At 42.5% G+C, this 18452-nt stretch overlaps 1 protein-coding gene across 1 annotated transcript in view; it reads left to right on the forward strand.

The window, feature by feature from the left end:
• Nucleotides 1–14153: 14153 nt before the first annotated feature.
• LOC119356947 (putative disease resistance protein RGA1) overlaps nt 14154–18452 on the forward strand; it is a 7159-nt gene continuing 2860 nt past the window's right edge. The window contains exons 1-2 of the mRNA XM_037623936.1: nt 14154–14514; nt 15684–16849. Coding sequence (XP_037479833.1) covers nt 14215–14514; nt 15684–16849 — 1466 coding nt within the window. The 5' untranslated portion in view covers nt 14154–14214. The remainder of the gene's footprint in view (nt 14515–15683; nt 16850–18452) is intronic.

The following is an 18452-nucleotide window of genomic DNA, read 5'->3' on the forward strand; positions in this document are numbered from 1 at the left end:
CCAGAGGGAGTAGGACTCCTCCTGGCGCGCCTCTCCTAGGCCGGCCGCACCCCCCCTTGATCCTTTATATACGGAGGCAGGGGAACCCTAGAGACACACAAGTTGATCCACGTGATCTTATTCTTAGCCGTGTGCGGCGCCCCCTGCCACCATAGTCCTCGATAAAATTGTAGCGGTGCTTAGGCGAAGCCCTGCGACAGTAGTACATCAAGATCGTCACCACACCGTCATGCTGACGGAACTCTTCCCCGACACTTTGCTGGATCGGAGTCCGGGGATCGTCATCGAGCTGAACATGTGCTAAAACTCGGAGGTCCCATAGTTTCAGTACTTGATCGGTCGGGCCGTGAAGACGTACTACTACATCAACCAAACGCTTCCGTTGTCGATCTACAAGGGTATGTAGATCACACTCTCCCCTCGTTGCTATGCATCACCATGATCTTGCATGTGCGTAGGAAATTTTTTGAAATTACTACATTCCCCAACAGTGGTATCAGAGCCTAGGTTTTATGGTTTGATGTTATGTGCACGAGTAGAACACAAGTGAGTTGTGGGCGATATAAGTCATACTACCTACCAGCATGTCATACTTTGGTTCGGCGGTATTGTTGGATGAAGCGGTCCGGACCGACATTACGCGTACGCTTACGCGAGACCGGTTCTCCCAATGTGCTTTGCACATAGGTGGCTTGCGGGTGACTGTTTCTCCAACTTTAGTTGAACCGAGTGTGGCTACGTCGGGTCCTTGCGAAGGTTAAAACGGCATCAACTTGACAAACTATCTTTGTGGTTTTGATGCGTAGGTAAGATTGGTTCTTGCTTAAGCTCGTAGCAGCCACGTAAAACTTGCAACAAACAAAGTAGAGGACGTCTAACTTGTTTTTGCAGGGCATGTTGTGATGTGATATGGTCAAGACATGATGCTAAATTTTATTGTATGAGATGATCATGTTTTGTAACCGAGTTATCGGCAACTGGCAGGAGCCATATAGTTGTCGCTTTATTGTATGCAATGCAATCGTGCTGTAATTCTTTACTTTATCACTAAGCGGTAGCGATAGTCGTGGAAGCATAAAATTGGCGAGACGACAACGATGCTGCGATGGAGATCAAGGTGTCGCGCCGGTGACGATGGCAATCATGATGGTGCTTCGGAGATGAAGATCACAGGCACAAGATGATGATGTCCATATCATATCACTTATATTGATTGCATGTGATGTTTATCTTTTATGCATCTTATCTTGCTTTGATTGACGGTAGCATTATAAGATGATCTCTCACTAAATTATCAAGAAGTGTTCTCCCTGAGTATGGACCGTTGCGAAAGTTCTTCGTGCTGAGACACCACGTGATGATCGAGTGTGATAGGCTCTACGTTCAAATACAACGGGTGCAAAACAGTTGCACACGGGGAATACTCAGGTTATACTTGACGAGCCAAGCATATACAGATATGGCCTCGGAACACGGAGACCAAAAGGTCGAGCGTGAATCATATAGTAGATATGATCAACATAGTGATGTTCACCAATGAAACTACTCCATCTCACGTGATGATCGGACATGGTTTAGTTGATTTGGATCACGTGACCACTTAGAGGATTAGAGGGATGTCTATCTAAGTGGGAGTTCTTTAAGTAATTTGACTAATTGAACTTAAATTTATCATGAACTTAGTACCTGATAGTATCTTGCTCATGTATGTTTGATTGTACATAGATGGCCCGTGCTGTTGTTCCGTTTAATTTTAATGCGTTCCTTGAGAAAGCAAAGTTGAAAGATGATGGTAGCAATTACACGGACTGGGTCCGTAACTTGAGGATTATCCTCATTGCTGCACAGAAGAATTACGTCCTGGAAGCACCGCTGGGTGCCAGGCCTGCTGCAGGAGCAACACCAGATGTTATGAACGTCTGGCAGAGCAAAGCTGATGACTACTCGATAGTTTAGTGTGCCATGCTTTACGGCTTAGAATCGGGACTTCAACGCCATTTTGAACGTCATGGAGCATATGAGATGTTCCAGGAGTTGAAGTTAATATTTCAAGCAAATGCCCGGATTGAGAGATATGAAGTCTCCAATAAGTTCTATAGCTGCAAGATGGAGGAGAACAGTTCTGTCAGTGAGCATATACTCAAAATGTCTGGGTATAATAATCACTTGATTCAGATGGGAGTTAATCTTCCAGATGATTGCGTCATTGACCGAATTCTCCAATCACTGCCACCAAGCTACAAGAGCTTCGTGATGAACTATAATATGCAAGGGATGAATATGACTATTCCCGAGCTCTTCGCAATGCTGAAAGCTGCGGAGGTAGAAATCAAAAAGGAGCATCAAGTGTTGATGGTCAACAAGACCACTAGTTTCAAGAAAAAGGGCAAAGGGAAGGAAAAGGGGAACTTCAAGAAGAACAGCAAGCAAGTTGCTGCTCAAGAGAAGAAACCCAAGTCTGGACCTAAGCCTGAAACTGAGTGCTTCTACTGCAAGCAGACTGGTCACTGGAAGCGGAACTGCCCCAAGTATTTGGCAGATAAGAAGGATCGCAAGGTGAACAAAGGTATATGTGATATACATGTTATTGATGTGTACCTTACTAATGCTCGCAGTAGCACCTGGGTATTTGATACTGGTTCTGTTGCTGATATTTACAACTCAAAACAGGGACTACGGATTAAGCGAAGATTGGCTAAGGACGAGGTGACGATGCGCGTGGGAAACGGTTCCAAAGTCGATGTGATCGCGGTCGGCACGCTACCTCTACATCTACCTTCGGGATTAGTATTAGACCTAAATAATTGTTATTTGGTGCCAGCGTTGAGCATGAACATTATATCTGGATCTTGTTTGATGCAAGACGGTTATTCATTTAAATCAGAGAATAATGGTTGTTCTATTTATATGAGTAATATCTTTTATGGTCATGCACCCTTGAAGAGTGGTCTATTTTTATTGAATCTCGATAGTAGTGACACACATATTCATAATGTTGAAGCCAAAAGATGCAGAGTTGATAATGATGGTGCAACTTATTTGTGGCACTGCCGTTTAGGTCATATCGGTGTAAAGCGCATGAAGAAACTCCATACTGATGGACTTTTGGAACCACTTGATTATGAATCACTTGGTACTTGCGAACCGTGCCTCATGGGCAAGATGACTTAAACACCGTTCTCCGGTACTATGGAGAGAGCAACAGATTTGTTGGAAATCATACATACAGATGTATGTGGTCCATTGAATATTGAGGCTCGTGGAGGATATCGTTATTTTCTCACCATCACAGATGACTTAAGCAGATATGGGTATATCTACTTAATGAAACATAAGTCTGAAACATTTGAAAAGTTCAAAGAATTTCAGAGTGAAGTTGAAAATCATCGTAACAAGAAAATAAAGTTTCTACGATCTGATCGTGGAGGAGAATATTTGAGTTACGAGTTTGGTGTACATTTGAAACAATGCGGAATAGTTTCGCAACTCACGCCACCCGGAACACCACAGCGTAATGGTGTGTCCGAACGTCGTAATCGTACTTTACTAGATATGGTGCGATCTATGATATCTCTTACTGATTTACCGCTATCATTTTGGGGTTATGCTTTAGAGACGCCGCATTCATGTTAAATAGGGCACCATCAAAATCCGTTGAGACGACGCCTTATGAACTATGGTTTGGCAAGAAACCAAAGTTGTCGTTTCTGAAAGTTTGGGGCTGCGATGCTTATGTGAAAAAGCTTCAACCTGATAAGCTCAAACCCAAATCGGAGAAATGTGTCTTCATAGGATATCCAAAGGAAACTATTGGATACACCTTCTATCACAGATCCGAAGGCAAGACTTTTGTTGCTAAATTTGGAAACTTTCTGGAGAAGGAGTTTCTCTCGAAAGATGTGAGTGGGAGGAAAGTAGAACTTGATGAGATAACTGTACCTACTCCCTTATTGGAAAGTAGTACATCATACAAAACTGTTTCTGCGACACCTACCCCAATTAGTGAGGAAGCTAATGATACTGATCATGAAACTTCAGGACAAGATACTACTGAACCTCGTAGACCAACCAGAGTGAGATCCGCGCTAGAGTGGTACGGTATTCCTATTCTGGAAATCATGCTGCTAGATCATGATGAACCTACGAACTATGAAGAAGCGATGGTGAGCCCAGATTCCGCAAAATGGCTTGAAGCCATGAAATCTGAGATGGGATCCATGTATGAGAACAAAGTATGGACTTTGGTTGACTTGCCCGATGATCGGCAAGCAATTGAGAATAAATGGATCTTCAAGAAGAAGACTGACGCTGACGGTAATATTACTGTCTACAAAGCTCGACTTGTCGCAAAAGGTTTTCGACAAGTTCAAGGAGTTGACTACGATGAGACCTTCTCACCCGTAGCGATGCTTAAGTCTGTCCGAATCATGTTAGCAATTGCCGCATTTTATGATTATGAAATTTGGCAGATGGATGTCAAAACTGCATTCCTGAATGGATTTCTGGAAGAAGAGTTGTATATGATGCAACCGGAAGGTTTTGTCGATCCAAAGGGAGCTAATAAAGTGTGCAAGCTCCAGCGATCCATTTATGGACTGGTGCAAGCCTCTCGGAGTTGGAATAAACGCTTTGATAGTGTGATCAAAGCATTTGGTTTTATACAAACTTTCGGAGAAGCCTGTATTTACAAGAAAGTGAGTGGGAGCTCTGTAGCATTTATGATATTCTATGTGGATGACATATTACTGATTGGAAATAATATAGAATTTCTGGACAGCATAAAGGGATACTTGAATAAGAGTTTTTCAATGAAAGACCTCGGTGAAGCTGCTTACATATTAGGCATAAAGATTTATAGAGATAGATCAAGACGCTTAATTGGACTTTCACAAAGCAAATACCTTGACAAGATTTTGAAGAAGTTCAAAATGGATCAAGCAAAGAAAGGGTTCTTGCCTGTGTTACAAGGTGTAAAGTTGAGTCAGACTCAATGCCCGAGCACTGTAGAAGATATAGAGAAAATGAAAGATGTTCCCTATGCTTCAGCCATAGGCTCTATCATGTATGCAATGCTGTGTACCAGACCAGATGTGTGCCTTGCTATAAGTTTAGCAGGGAGGTACCAAAGTAATCCAGGAGTGGATCACTGGACAGCGGTCAAGAACATCCTGAAATACCTGAAAAGGACTAAGGATATGTTTCTCGTATATGGAGGTGACAAAGAGCTCATCGTAAACGGTTACGTTGATGCAAGCTTCGACATTGATCTGGATGATTCTAAATCGCAAACCGGATACGTGTTTACATTAAACGGAGGAGCTGTCAGTTGGTGCAGTTCTAAACAAAGCGTCGTGGCGGGATCTACATGTGAAGCGGAGTACATAGCTGCTTCGGAAGCAGCAAACGAAGGAGTCTGGATGAAGGAGTTCATATCCGATCTAGGTGTCATACGTAGTGCATCGGGTCCAATGAAAATCTTTTGTGACAATACTGGTGCAATTGCCTTGGCAAAGGAATCTAGATTTCACAAGAGGACCAAACACATCAAGAGACGCTTCAATTCCATCCGGGATCTAGTCCAGGTGGGAGACATAGAGATTTGCAAGATACATACGGAGCTGAATGTAGCAGACCCGTTGATCAAAACATGAGGTGTATGATCAGCACCAAAGCTCCATGGGTGTTAGAATCATTACTGTGTAATCTAGATTATTGACTCTAGTGCAAGTGGGAGACTGAAGGAAATATGCCCTAGAGGCAATAATAAAGTTATTATTTATTTCCTTATATCATGATAAAGGTTTATTATTCATGCTAGAATTGTATTAACCAGAAACATAATACATGTGTGAATACATAGACAAACAGATGTCACTAGTATGCCTCTACTTGACTAGCTCGTTAATCAAAGATGGTTATGTTTCCTAACCATGGACAAAGAGTTGTCATTTGATTAACGGGATCACATCATTAGTTGAATGATCTGATTGACATGACCCATTCCATTAGCTTAGCACCCGATCGTGTAGTATGTTGCTATTGCTTTCTTCATGACTTATACATGTTCCTATGACTATGAGATTATATAACTCCCGTGTGCCGGAGGAACACTTTGTGTGCTACCAACTGTCACAACGTAACTGGGTGATTATAAAGGTTCTCTACAGGTGTCTCCAAAGGTACATGTTGGGTTGACGTATTTCGAGATTAGGATTTGTCACTCTGATCGTCGGAGAGGTATCTCTGGGCCCTCTTGGTAATGCACATCACTTAAGCCTTGCAAGCAATGCAACTAATGAGTTAGTTGCAAGATGATGTATTACGGAACGAGTAAAGAGACTTGCCGGTAACGAGATTGAACTAGGTATTGGATACCGACGATCGAATCTCGGGCAAGTAACATACCGATGACAAAGGGAACAACGTATGTTGTTATGCGGTCTGACCGATAAAGATCTTCGTAGAATATGTAGGAGCCAATATGGGCATCCAGGTCCCGCTATTGGTTATTGACCGGAGACGTGTCTCGATCATGTCTACATTGTTCTCGAACCCGTAGGGTCCGCGCGCTTAAGGTTTCGATGATAGTTATATTATGAGTTTATACGTTTTGACGTACCGAAGGTTGTTCGGAGTCCCGGATGTGATCACGGACATGACGAGGAGTCTCGAAATGGTCGAGACATAAAGATTGATATATTGGAAGCCTATGTTTGGATATCGGAAGTGTTCCGGGTGAAATCGGGATTTTACCGGAGTACCGGGAGGTTACCGGAACCCCCCGGGAGCTATATGGGCCTTAGTGGGCCTTAGTGGAAAAGAGAAGGGACAGCCCAAGATGGGCCGCGCGCCCCTCCCCTCCCTTGGTCCGAATAGGACAAGGAGAGGGGGCCGGCCCCCCTCTCTCTTTTCCCCTCCGTGAATCCTATTCCAACTAGGATTGGGGGGGGGGAATCCTACTCCCAGAGGGAGTAGGACTCCTCCTGGCGCGCCTCTCCTAGGCCGGCCGCACCCACCCCTTGATCCTTTATATACGGAGGCAGGGGAACCCCAGATACACACAAGTTGATCCACGTGATCTTATTCTTAGCCGTGTGCAGCGCCCCTGCCACCATAGTCCTCGATAAAATTGTAGCGGTGTTTAGGCGAAGCCCTGCGACACTAGTACATCAAGATCGTCACCACACTATCATGCTGACGGAACTCTTCCCCGACACTTTGCTGGATCGGAGTCCGGGGATCGTCATCGAGCTGAACGTGTGCTAAAACTCGGAGGTGCCGTAGTTTCGATGCTTGATCGGTCGGGCCGTGAAGACGTACGACTGCATCAACCAAATGCTTCTGTTGTCGATCTACAAGGGTACGTAGATCACACTCTCCCCTCGTTGCTATGCATCACCATGATCTTGCGTGTGCGTAGGATTTTTTTTGAAATTACTACGTTCCCCAACATAAACTGTGTCACTTTATTCATCAGTAAGAAATGTGATGAATTTTCATCACTGATACTTTTATGTGCAAAACCTGTCATCTGTCTGCTTGTTTATCTTTCAGAGTGAGGAAGATATAAGTGTTGAATAAGCGCAATCTCATCATCTTGCTCAGCTGCTTGCGCTGCAGCTCCCCAGCAGGGCTAACCTTTCTTGAACTCTATTTAAGTGCCGTTGGTTTTGTATATTATTTTGTCGGCGTGTTTATTTGCACCGGTGGCGATCTTTGATGCCCAGTGTATGTAATCTGCTGTCTGCTTGTGCTTTATTATCATAGTGGCGAACTTTGATACCCAGTGGATGTAATATGCCGTAATTTCTTTATTGTATAGTATAGGTTTTTTCTTATTCACGATACTGCAGTTATTTTACTGTATATATATCCTGTCTTCGTAGTAAACCGACCAAACCGTAAAATTACGATACATAATCGGGTCGTCATGCAATCACGATGTAGGTTGGGCCTGAAACGTGCCGATCAGCTCACGGGCCGGCAGCAGCCCGAATGAACCCCGACCCATGATTGTGCGAATCAAATCCCACGGGCTTTTAACAGGCCGAAAAATTGTCTCGGTCCTTGTTTGTCCCAATCAGATATCGGCTGCGAGCAGGCCGGATGCAAACCGGGTCGTAGTTAGGCCCAACTATATGACGGGCTTTTAACAGGCTGAAATTAATATAGTGCCGAAATGTTAAACGGGCCCTTAACATGCCAAAACTAATATCAGGCCGAATTACTAAGTGGACCTTTAGCAAGTGGGCCCAAAAGCATAGTGTCCAGTTGACGGGCCGAATCTGATATGGGCCATAATTGAGCCCAAAGCCTCTTAAAGGGCCGGGCCTGATCTGGGCCGTAATTTGGCCCAGGACGTGGTAGGCCTTTAACGGGCCGGATCTCATATGGGCCACTATTAGGCCCGGAGCGTGGCAGGCCATTAATGGACCGGATCAAATATGGGCCGGCATTTGGCCCAAAACATGGCAGGCAGTTAATGGGCCGACCTACTAGGGTCCACAAAATCTTGTGGGCCTAGAGCTGGGCCGGCCCATTAATGTCGGTGAAATCTCATGGGCCTTTAGCTGGGCTGGCCCATTATGACCCGCAAGAATCTTGTGGGCTTTACCTGGGCCGGTCCATTATGGCACAAAAAAATCTTGTGGGCCTTTACCTGGGCCGGCCCATTATGGCCCGCAAAATCTTGTGGGACTTTAGCTGGGCCATCCCATTATGGTCCGCAAAATCTTGTGGGACTTTAGCTGGGCCGACCCATTATGGTCCGCAAAATCTTGTGGGCCTTCAGTTGGGCCGGCCCATTTAAACTTGATGGGCCAGTCCACATGTCAACATATCATAGGTGTGTCTCGCCCATTGGATGAGTTGACACGTGTCTCCTCCAGCCAATGATGATTTTACACATGGAAAATCCCCATTGGTTGGGGTTGTTAACGGGTTATCGGATCCAAAACCTGACCCGATAGCTTAACGGCGTTCCGTTACGGTGGATGCCACGTGTCAGTCACCCTTGACGAAAGCACATCTGTGACATGCAATTTATTGTCATGGAAGTGGACACTTCCGTGATGATAATTTTGGTAATGTCATGGAACACTTCTACGACAGCACAAGTATGACTATCTTGATTCTGTCATAAATTTGTCATGGATGTACATGCATGAAAAAAAAGCGACCTACTGTGACAAACACGTATCATGACGGAAGTGTATTATTTTGTAGTGATAGCGGTCGATGTGTGGAGTAATAGTAGTAGATGCAGAATCTTTTCGGTCTACTTGGCACGGACGTGATGCCTATATTCATGATCATTGCCTTAGATATCATCATAACTTTGCGCTTTTCTATCAACTGCTCGGCAGTAATTTGTTCACCCACCGTAATATTTTCTATCTTGAGAGAAGCCTCTAGTGAATCCTACACTAGTAGAAAAACGACTTTTAGTCCCGGTTCGTAAGGACCTCTAGTCCCGGTTCTGGAACCGGCTCTAAAGGGTGGGGACTAAAGGTACCCACCTTTAGTCCCGGTTCAACACGAACCGGGGCCAAAGGCCCACCACATGGCACGAGCCCATGCCGTGGTCTGGGGGACCTTTAGTACCGGTTGATAACACCAACCAGGACTAAAGGATTTTTTTTGCATTTTTTGGGAAAAAACTTTGATTTTTTTGAATTTCAATTTTTTGAATTATTTGACGATTTAGTCTCTAATCACCCCTCATAACTCCTCAAGTGTACACCACTCATTCTAAATCGTCTAACTTCCGGGCCGGTCACCCATCCTCTCACTACTCCATCCTAAGCACCCTTAACTTCCGAGTTCTATTCCCCCTAGTTTCCAAGTCAGTACTTATTGTTTTCCTGACAATAGTAAGCTGTCAATCCTATTAACCTGCAGGAGTTTAGCTTGAGTATGAAGTCACACGTTTCACTGTTTGAGTTTGGAACTATTATTCTAAAATACAATAATTATTTAGTAACACTAATATTTCTTGAATAAGTAGTTTGACCACAGTTTGACCAGATTTGACCAAAACTCGAAAAAACTAAAATAATTATTTAGTAACACTAATATTCTTGAATAATTATTTAGTAACACTAATATTTCTTGAATAGGTAGTTTGACCACAGTTTGACCAGATTTAACCGAAATTCAAAAAAACTGAAATTTGAGCATAACTTTTTTCCTTTTAGAATTTGAGGTTTCTAAAAATTTGCAAAATGGCCTATGGATGTCGAAATTGGATGTGGATTTTCGTGCTGAACATTTTAATATATTATACGTTTTTTTGACATCGTATGCAAAAGGGATAATCGTTTTACTTTTTCATTATACTTTTTTGCAAAACATGTCGAAATTTATATTTTTAAATTTCCCTAACTACTAGATGTAGTAACATAACTACATCTCGAAGGATTTTAATTTTTGAAGTTTTTATCATTTTTTGGTTTTTTTCAAAACTGAAAAGGCGATAGGGGGGGTGGGGGTGGGAGGGGGTAGAGTTTGAAAATTGCCCTTTAGTCCCGGTTTGTGTCTCCAACCGGGACTAAAGGTTAGACCCCTTTAGTCCCAGTTTATGACACAAACCGGGACTATAGGTTAGACCTTTAGTCCCGGTTTGTGTCACAAACGGGACTAAAGGGGCTCGTGGGGCCCCGGCTTGACGCCAGCCTACCACCACCCCTTTAGTACCGGTTCGTGCGGTACTAAAGGTTCAACATGAACCGGGACTAATGCATAGCCGTTCGAAGCGGGACTAATGGTACCGTTAGTACCAGACCAAAATCAAACCGGGAGTAATGTGTCTCACGTAAGGTCGTCTTTCTAGTAGTGCTATGGCCCCTGGGTCTATTTTCCATCATTTAAGTTCCCGATCTACAATATTGGTTTCCTATTTACTTCCTTTGCAATTTTTTACTTTCCGATCTATAAACCAAAAATACTAAAAATATTTACTTTACCGTTTATCTATCTCTATGCAAGCATCTCCACAAGAAAATCTTGATCTTACCCGGCAGCCTCAGGTTCCATAGCTTTCTCCAAATTGGGTGTGAAGTGGATCCGCTGTGTAACCCTCCAGCCAAGTCAGCCTGAATATAAGTAACCTCCCACTGTTTATAGTATGCAGATCAAACCGAGAAGGTCCCGGTTTTTGTTAGATGCCAAGCCACATAATCCTCTGTAGATTGATGATGCAAAGGAATTTGTAGGATCCGTTCAACATCAATATGCCAAAAATTATCTCTAATGAGTTGTTCATCCCATTCACCCAAAGATGGGTCGATGAGTTCACTCACCGTGGTAAGTATCTGACTACCAAGTACTGTTATCACCTTGCAGGAGGCACTATTAGGCATCCAACAGTCATCCAAAATATTTATTTTTGCTCCATCTCCAACTCTCCAAATGCACCCTTTCTTGAAAGTTTGGATCCCGGCCCATATACTTTGGCAAACATACGATGATCCTTTTTTAGTTCGCAGTTCAAAATATCCCCAGAGGGATAATACCTGGACCTCAACACTCTGTCACAAAGGGAGTTGTAATTATCTATCAGCCTCCAATACTGTTTGGCCAACATAGCCAAATTAAAACTGTGGATGTCCCGGAAACCCATGCCCCTCTCTGTTTTGGCATACACATCTTCCACCAAGCAAACTAGTGTATTTTTTTTTGTTTTTTCACGCCCCCACCAATAATGTGACATTGCGTCAGTGATCCCCTTGCATATTTTCTTCGGAAATTTACACACACTCATCGTATATGTTGGGGTGACTTGGGCCACCGCTTTTAAAAACACCTTCTTTCCACCAAAGAACAAAGTTCTTTCCTTCCAACCATTCACCAATACCTGGATCTTGTCAATTAGACATTTAAAACAATTTACCTTATCCACACCGATCATAGTTGGGAAGCCCAAATATTTATCTCACAGAGACTTGGTCATGATACTAAGAACCGGGCATATCTCTGCTTTGATTTCCACCTCCGTGTTAGGACTAAAACAGAACGAGCACTTTGCGTCACTCACCAACTGCCTGAAGCCGCACAATAATCATCCAAGATTGACATTAATGTGTGGGCATTTTGTTGGTCTGCTTTCATCAACACAAGGGAATCGTCAGCAAACAATAAATGCAAACTTATGGGAGATTTAAAAAGAACAAATATGGCGATAGGGGATCCCCTTGCCGGAAAACCCTGGTAGGTGAGAACAGTAGAGTTTCATTGGAATTAAACCTTACTTTGTACTCCACCGAAGTGACACATGCCATTATCAACTCGATCCATCTACTGTCAAAACCCAACTTGGTAAGGATTGCTCTATCGTAGGCCTTGTGCATATCAAGTTTTACCGCGCATGTACCTGCTTTCCCCTTCTTTCTCTTCTTCATTGTATGTAAGCATTCATATGAAACTATGACGTTGTTCATAATAAACCGGCCAGGCACAAAAGCACTTTAGTTTCACTAATGATGTTTGGTAATAGTAACTTCAATCTAGAAGCCAGCATCTTCGAGATTACCTTATACACAATGTTGCAAAGGCTAATTGGTCTGTATTGTGTTATCTTCTCCGGGTTTTCCACCTTCGGAATGAGGACAATAGTAGTTGAATTCCATCCTTCGGGGATCACCCCGCTGTTCACCGCCTGCAAAACTTCTCTTACTAGCTCTTCTCACACCACCTGCCAAAACTTCTTATAGAAAACTGCATGATGTTCATCCTAATGGGTGGGCGACCGCGACCTCTGCTAAGGAGTGGTGAGACCATAGTGCGCTCAAGAAAACCCATTCGCGAAGGCCACTTGCTTCCTTGATGTTACTTATCTCCTGGGAGCTATGGAAAGAGAGAAATGCATGTATTTTTCTGAATATTGTTGTCCCAGCTGGAGTCATTGTTGCTAGAATCAAAGAGGAGGCCTCGCTTTAGGAGCCTTGCGGGAGCAAAACATTTGAGTAATATTATGCCACGAGAGTGCTTGTTGTAACTTCGGCCTTTGGCCTAAACCTCTTTACCTTCTCTCTTAATTAATAAAATGGCACGTTTAAAAAAAAGTCTCCGCGGGAATGGGCCAAACAAATCATGCTAGCACGATGCGTACAACTGTTCATTACCGATCCATCATATAAAATGAAGACATCAAAGACTTGGCATTTGGCATAGAGTTGACATAGGCAACTGCCCTGGTGAGACATTAAGGACGCCAAACTTTATGCTGATCCACTTGTCTTGACACCTAATCTATGGTTGATACTTGTAAATATTAAATTTGGTTTTCTTAATAATGAAAGAGATCACTCTCACCGTCTCTGTGCCCACAGATGTACACGCCCCAATAGTATCACAAAGTCGTTACAAAAAAGCAGCAAACTGAATAGATGCAACACGCCACATATAAGAATATATAACATAAATCTACTACGACATAGCTTACCATCGCTTATGCGGGGAATCGATTTTAATTGCCGGACCACCTCGTGCGTTTACCTACACTCTTCCCATGTTTAATTATCCAATTTGCCGATATTAACTGTTTTTTTTCCTGATTTTCATCACTTTAATTGCTTCTATTCATTTAACTATATTTTTCCTACCTCCAAAAGTTCCCTAATTATTCCTGTTTTTTCATTTAATTTTTTCCCAAGATTCGGATTGTATTGACTCAACGTTCTTTCCTTCCATGTAGACATTATGCCAGAACCACCCCAACTCTGGTAAAAATAAAGGTAATGTAAATGGCCGTGGTAATAAATGGCTTTCTGAACAGTATCAGCATGGAGGGCCGGCCAATAAACTCGGCGAATTCAAACGGCTCAATTTTAATGGACGAGGTATCATCGTCATTTCTATAGCTTTGTCAACCATGCATGTAGAGCGTCATTAGCGTATGTGCTCTGTATCAGAATGTGCAAAACAAAACAAAAGTAACAAAGACCGGATCAAAGTCTCAGGCTCTCAGCAGGAAGGGGCCGCACAAATCGTGCGCACGATGTGCACAACTGTTCATATCTGTACAAAATGATATAAAATGCGTACAAGATGAAGATACGGCATAGAGTTGACTAGCTTGATGCAGTTGCGGGCACCCAAATGCAATAAGAATAAGATTACCCCATCACACACTTCACAAACGTCTTACCCTACCATTCTTGCTCCCTCCACCTAGCTTCAACCCCCCGACGTGAGATCAGGCTGCGAGCAGCAGCCATGGCGGAGCTTGGTGGCATGCTTGCCGCTGCCATCCTCAAGGTGGTGGGTGAGCAGATTGGTTCTGTGATTGGTGGTCAGATCGCCCTGAAGATGAACTTCGATGAGGACCTGAACAAGACGAAGATGGAGCTGGAGGGTGTCGATGCCCTGCTTGAGGACGCCCGGAGGCGGTCGATCACGGATAGATCGACACGTCTATGGCTGAAGCGGCTCAAGGACTTCATGTATGAGATCTCCGATATGATTGATGAATTCGAAGCCGACACGCAAGCAATCATACAGCCGTCTGCGCGAAAGGTACGTACGTGGAGAAAACCAAAGTTCATTAACTTGTTATTAGTGTGTTTTCGTATTGTATGCTACTCTTCTCTTTTTGAGAAATAAAAGCCTTGTAGTAGTACAAAACAAATCACCTAGCACAGTTTTTCTTTAGATTAATCACCTTGCATAGTTACAACTATGCTAAAAGCACGTGTCTCGGTACCCTTACCTCACATTTACTGCATCCAGACACACAGTGGGTGCTGACTGCTGAGCGAGCGGTAGCTTATTTGGCTTCACAATGAGCTGCCACATTGGAAAGAATTAAAACACCCACTAAGCTACTAAGCTCTTGAGTCTGCTGGAGGATAGGCTCCTGAATCTGAAACATTTTCATACCATCTTATTTTGAATCGTGCTATATGATGACAAAATTCCTATGGCTCCTGTACGATGATTAAAATCCAGCCGCACATCGTAGTTTGAAAGGGCTACGGCCGCTGGATTTCTTGGTCGTACAAAGATTGGACACTATTTCTCGTATGTGAAACAGTTTCATTTTGTTTTACCCTGCATGAAACTAGTCGGCTCCTCTTACCACCACTCCAGTAGCTCCCACTACAGGAAAAACACACGTTGCCTTGTATCCTTCTCTAAGCCGAGTGCTAAAACACGGGTTCACGACTTACTTACACCTAAGCCGAGTATGCCTCAAAGGACACACGGCGAACAAAGCATACTCGGTTTACAGCAACGTACGCCGTGAATCCTATATGCATGCACTCGTCTTAAAAAAAAAGGACACGGCGTGCATTCATGTAAGCCGAGGTTGCATCTAGGATGCACTCGGCTTAAGTCACATCTCACAGCAAAACGTACCTGCCACATGGCCCGTGCGCCGCCCGCCAACGGCTCCGTGACGGTGCTGCAAGTAAGCCGTGTACCCGATATAACACACTCGGCTTATAGCTCACAGAGTATATGTAGTGCAAGAAATGAATTGATTGGTGAGTTGGACTTATACTTATTACTTGTTGCATTTCTTTTCCTTCCCCCTGTTCCTCACACATTCTTTCTAGGCTAGTTTTCATCGCACTTTCGATCTCATTTCATATTGGGTTGAATGAATACACTTGTAATACCATATACTATAGTACTTGCCAAGTTTCTATTTCACATTGTATTAACAACTCACCCTCTTGCAGTCCTCCTTCAAAAATTATTTGGCAACTATGATCTCTTGTCTCACAATTGGCCCTGAGATTACAATGGCCAATAAGATGGATAAGATGAGGCAGGGTCTAGAAGTAATAACAGATCAGCACAGGAAATTCGAATTAATGGAAGGTACTAATGCCAGTGAGCCAAAGGTTACGGATATACGGGAAACATCGTCAACCTTGGAGACACATGTAATTGGGAGAACCGGGGAGAAAGAGAAAATATTGGCATCGTTATCCAAGAGCATGAAAAAAGAGATCACAATCCTTCCCATTTATGGCATTGGAGGCCTTGGAAAAACAACCTTGGCAAAAATGGTTTACAATAGTTCCCAATTTAGAGAATACTCCCAAGTGTGGGTTTATGTGTCCCAGACATTTGATTTGAAGAAAATTGGCAATTCTATAATATCACAACTATCACAGAAAGAGAATGAGAGTGGGTACACTGGAAAGGAGATGATCCATAATTCCCTTCAAAAGCTCATTGCCAATAAGAATATACTGATTGTTTTAGATGACCTATGGGAAGATAACAATTCTCATTTGGAAGAGTTGATGGGTTTGTTAAAGGTTGAAGAGAGTGGCAAGGTGGTTGTTATAGTTACCACACGCTATGAGGGCATTGCAAAGAAAATTTGTACAATTCAACCTCACAAATTAGTACCACTAACAGATGACCAGTGTTGGAATATCATAAAGCAAAAGAGTGACTTTGAATTGAGAGACGACAAAGAAGAGTTGCATCACATAGGCCAGGACATCGCAAGTAAGTGCCGAGGCGTGGCTTTAGCAGCGCAATCGCTTGGACACATGTTGCATTCTCTCTCCTTTGATGAACGGGAGTCGGTGAGAAACAGTGATTTCTGGAATTTATCTGATTCAGAAGATACAAGCTTGACACATGCGCTTGCATCATTGAAGTTAAGCTATAGTGTTATGCCTTCGTATTTGAAGATATGTTTTGCCTATTGTGCGATTTTCCCAAAAGGTTACAAGATAGTTAAAGATGACCTGATCCATCAGTGGATTTCTCTGGGTTTCATCAAGGCAACAAACAATTTATCCACTTGGAAGCTTGGTGAGAAATGCATTAGGCAACTTTTGGGCCTGTCCTTCCTTGAACATTCAAAGTCAGCACTGGTGAGTTAGTACATACCTTATAAAGTGAACAATTTCTATGATTGCTTTGAATTATTGTAAGGCAATTACATGATTCGTATATGTACATTAAACACATTGCATGATAATGGCCAAGTATCCATTACGATATTTTTTACGCAATCTTTTACGATGTATCGTGTCATAAAGTTGCATCTCATTATGGTATTACGACATACTACTTTTCAAATAACTTCTCAAAAGATAGTTATTGTTCATACATACATAGGAAAAACACGCCCCTGGGATATCCTCCGAGACCTTTTACAGTGCATCAAGTCAATTTTGGGCCATTCATTTATGTGGGTTGGAGGGCCCAGATGAACCAATACTACTAGAGGTTTTGGGTAGTATATTGACTAGTTAAGGGCATTTTGGGTACTTCAGTAATTATCAATCACGCACCCAGGTTCCTTCCCCGCCATGGCCAACCTTTCCTGCTGTCATCTGTTGGCTCGGGCCACGTTGCCAGTACTCTTCGGTGACATGTAACGATGGACGACCAAGACGATGAAGCGGAGCTGACGGTCTTGCTTCATGTTCTCAGCTAGCCTGTACCGCATGTACACAGCGACGTAGGTTACCTCGCTAGTAAACTCGTCGCCGGCCGGCTGAATACAAAAGCACGTCACGCACGTACGCCACAATCGGATCGTTGCTTGCTGTCATGACACAAATATTGATGTAATTCTCTAAGATATACTTCATAATTGAAAATACATTGTAATCTTATGGAAGTATGCTATCGTCAACACTAGGGTCGGCATAAATCTATGAATTTAGTTCAATTTACTTTTCTTACACTATAGGAATAAACATTTGAATTCAACATTATTCCATGACTCCTATTTCAAAGTCTATCTTTTAAGGGGAAAACAAAAATAAAACTAACCCCTCTTTTCCCATTCTCTCTCTATGCAAGGGTGGAAGAACTAAAATGGAGGATTTTGGAAGAAAACAAATGAACGTCGAAATCATTTTTTTACGCGTAAAGGAAAGGAGTTGTGGTTTCTACTTATTCCTATATAACATCTAATCATAAGAATATGAAATCATAAATAGCGAAAAATTATTGTCTTGCAAGGTCTACGTCTAAAGAAATACAAATATCCACCTATAAAATTCATCTACATAGAATTTATATCAGAATAGAGGATGGATGCATCATTCAAGAAGTTGGATTAACTTACTTTATGCTTCTTTATCGTAGGTTTGATAAGCACCCTTTATGCTTTCTTGATAAATAATGGACAAAAAAATATATTTCATAATCTGCTTGTTTTTACTATATTTATTGTTACGTAGTACGATGTACCCTATTATAAAGTTGCATCTTCTTACGACATACTATTTTCAAAATAACATTAGAAACTATGAAGATGCCCATTGTTTATACGCTGGCAAAACTCACCCCTAGCACATGCTTAGATATTAGAATATTAATGTTATTTTTCTAAGCTATGTTTCGTAATAGAAAATATAATTTAAATCTTATGGAAGTATGATAGAATCAACATTAATGTTCAGGTGCAGCGAGAATTTCAAATTTTGGTGCGTAAATTTTATTTAAGTTGTCTCTGCATCTTTTTAAAA

This window comes from Triticum dicoccoides, chromosome 1A (assembly GCF_002162155.2).
Source record: "Triticum dicoccoides isolate Atlit2015 ecotype Zavitan chromosome 1A, WEW_v2.0, whole genome shotgun sequence".
NCBI classification, from domain to species: Eukaryota; Viridiplantae; Streptophyta; class Magnoliopsida; order Poales; family Poaceae; genus Triticum; species Triticum dicoccoides.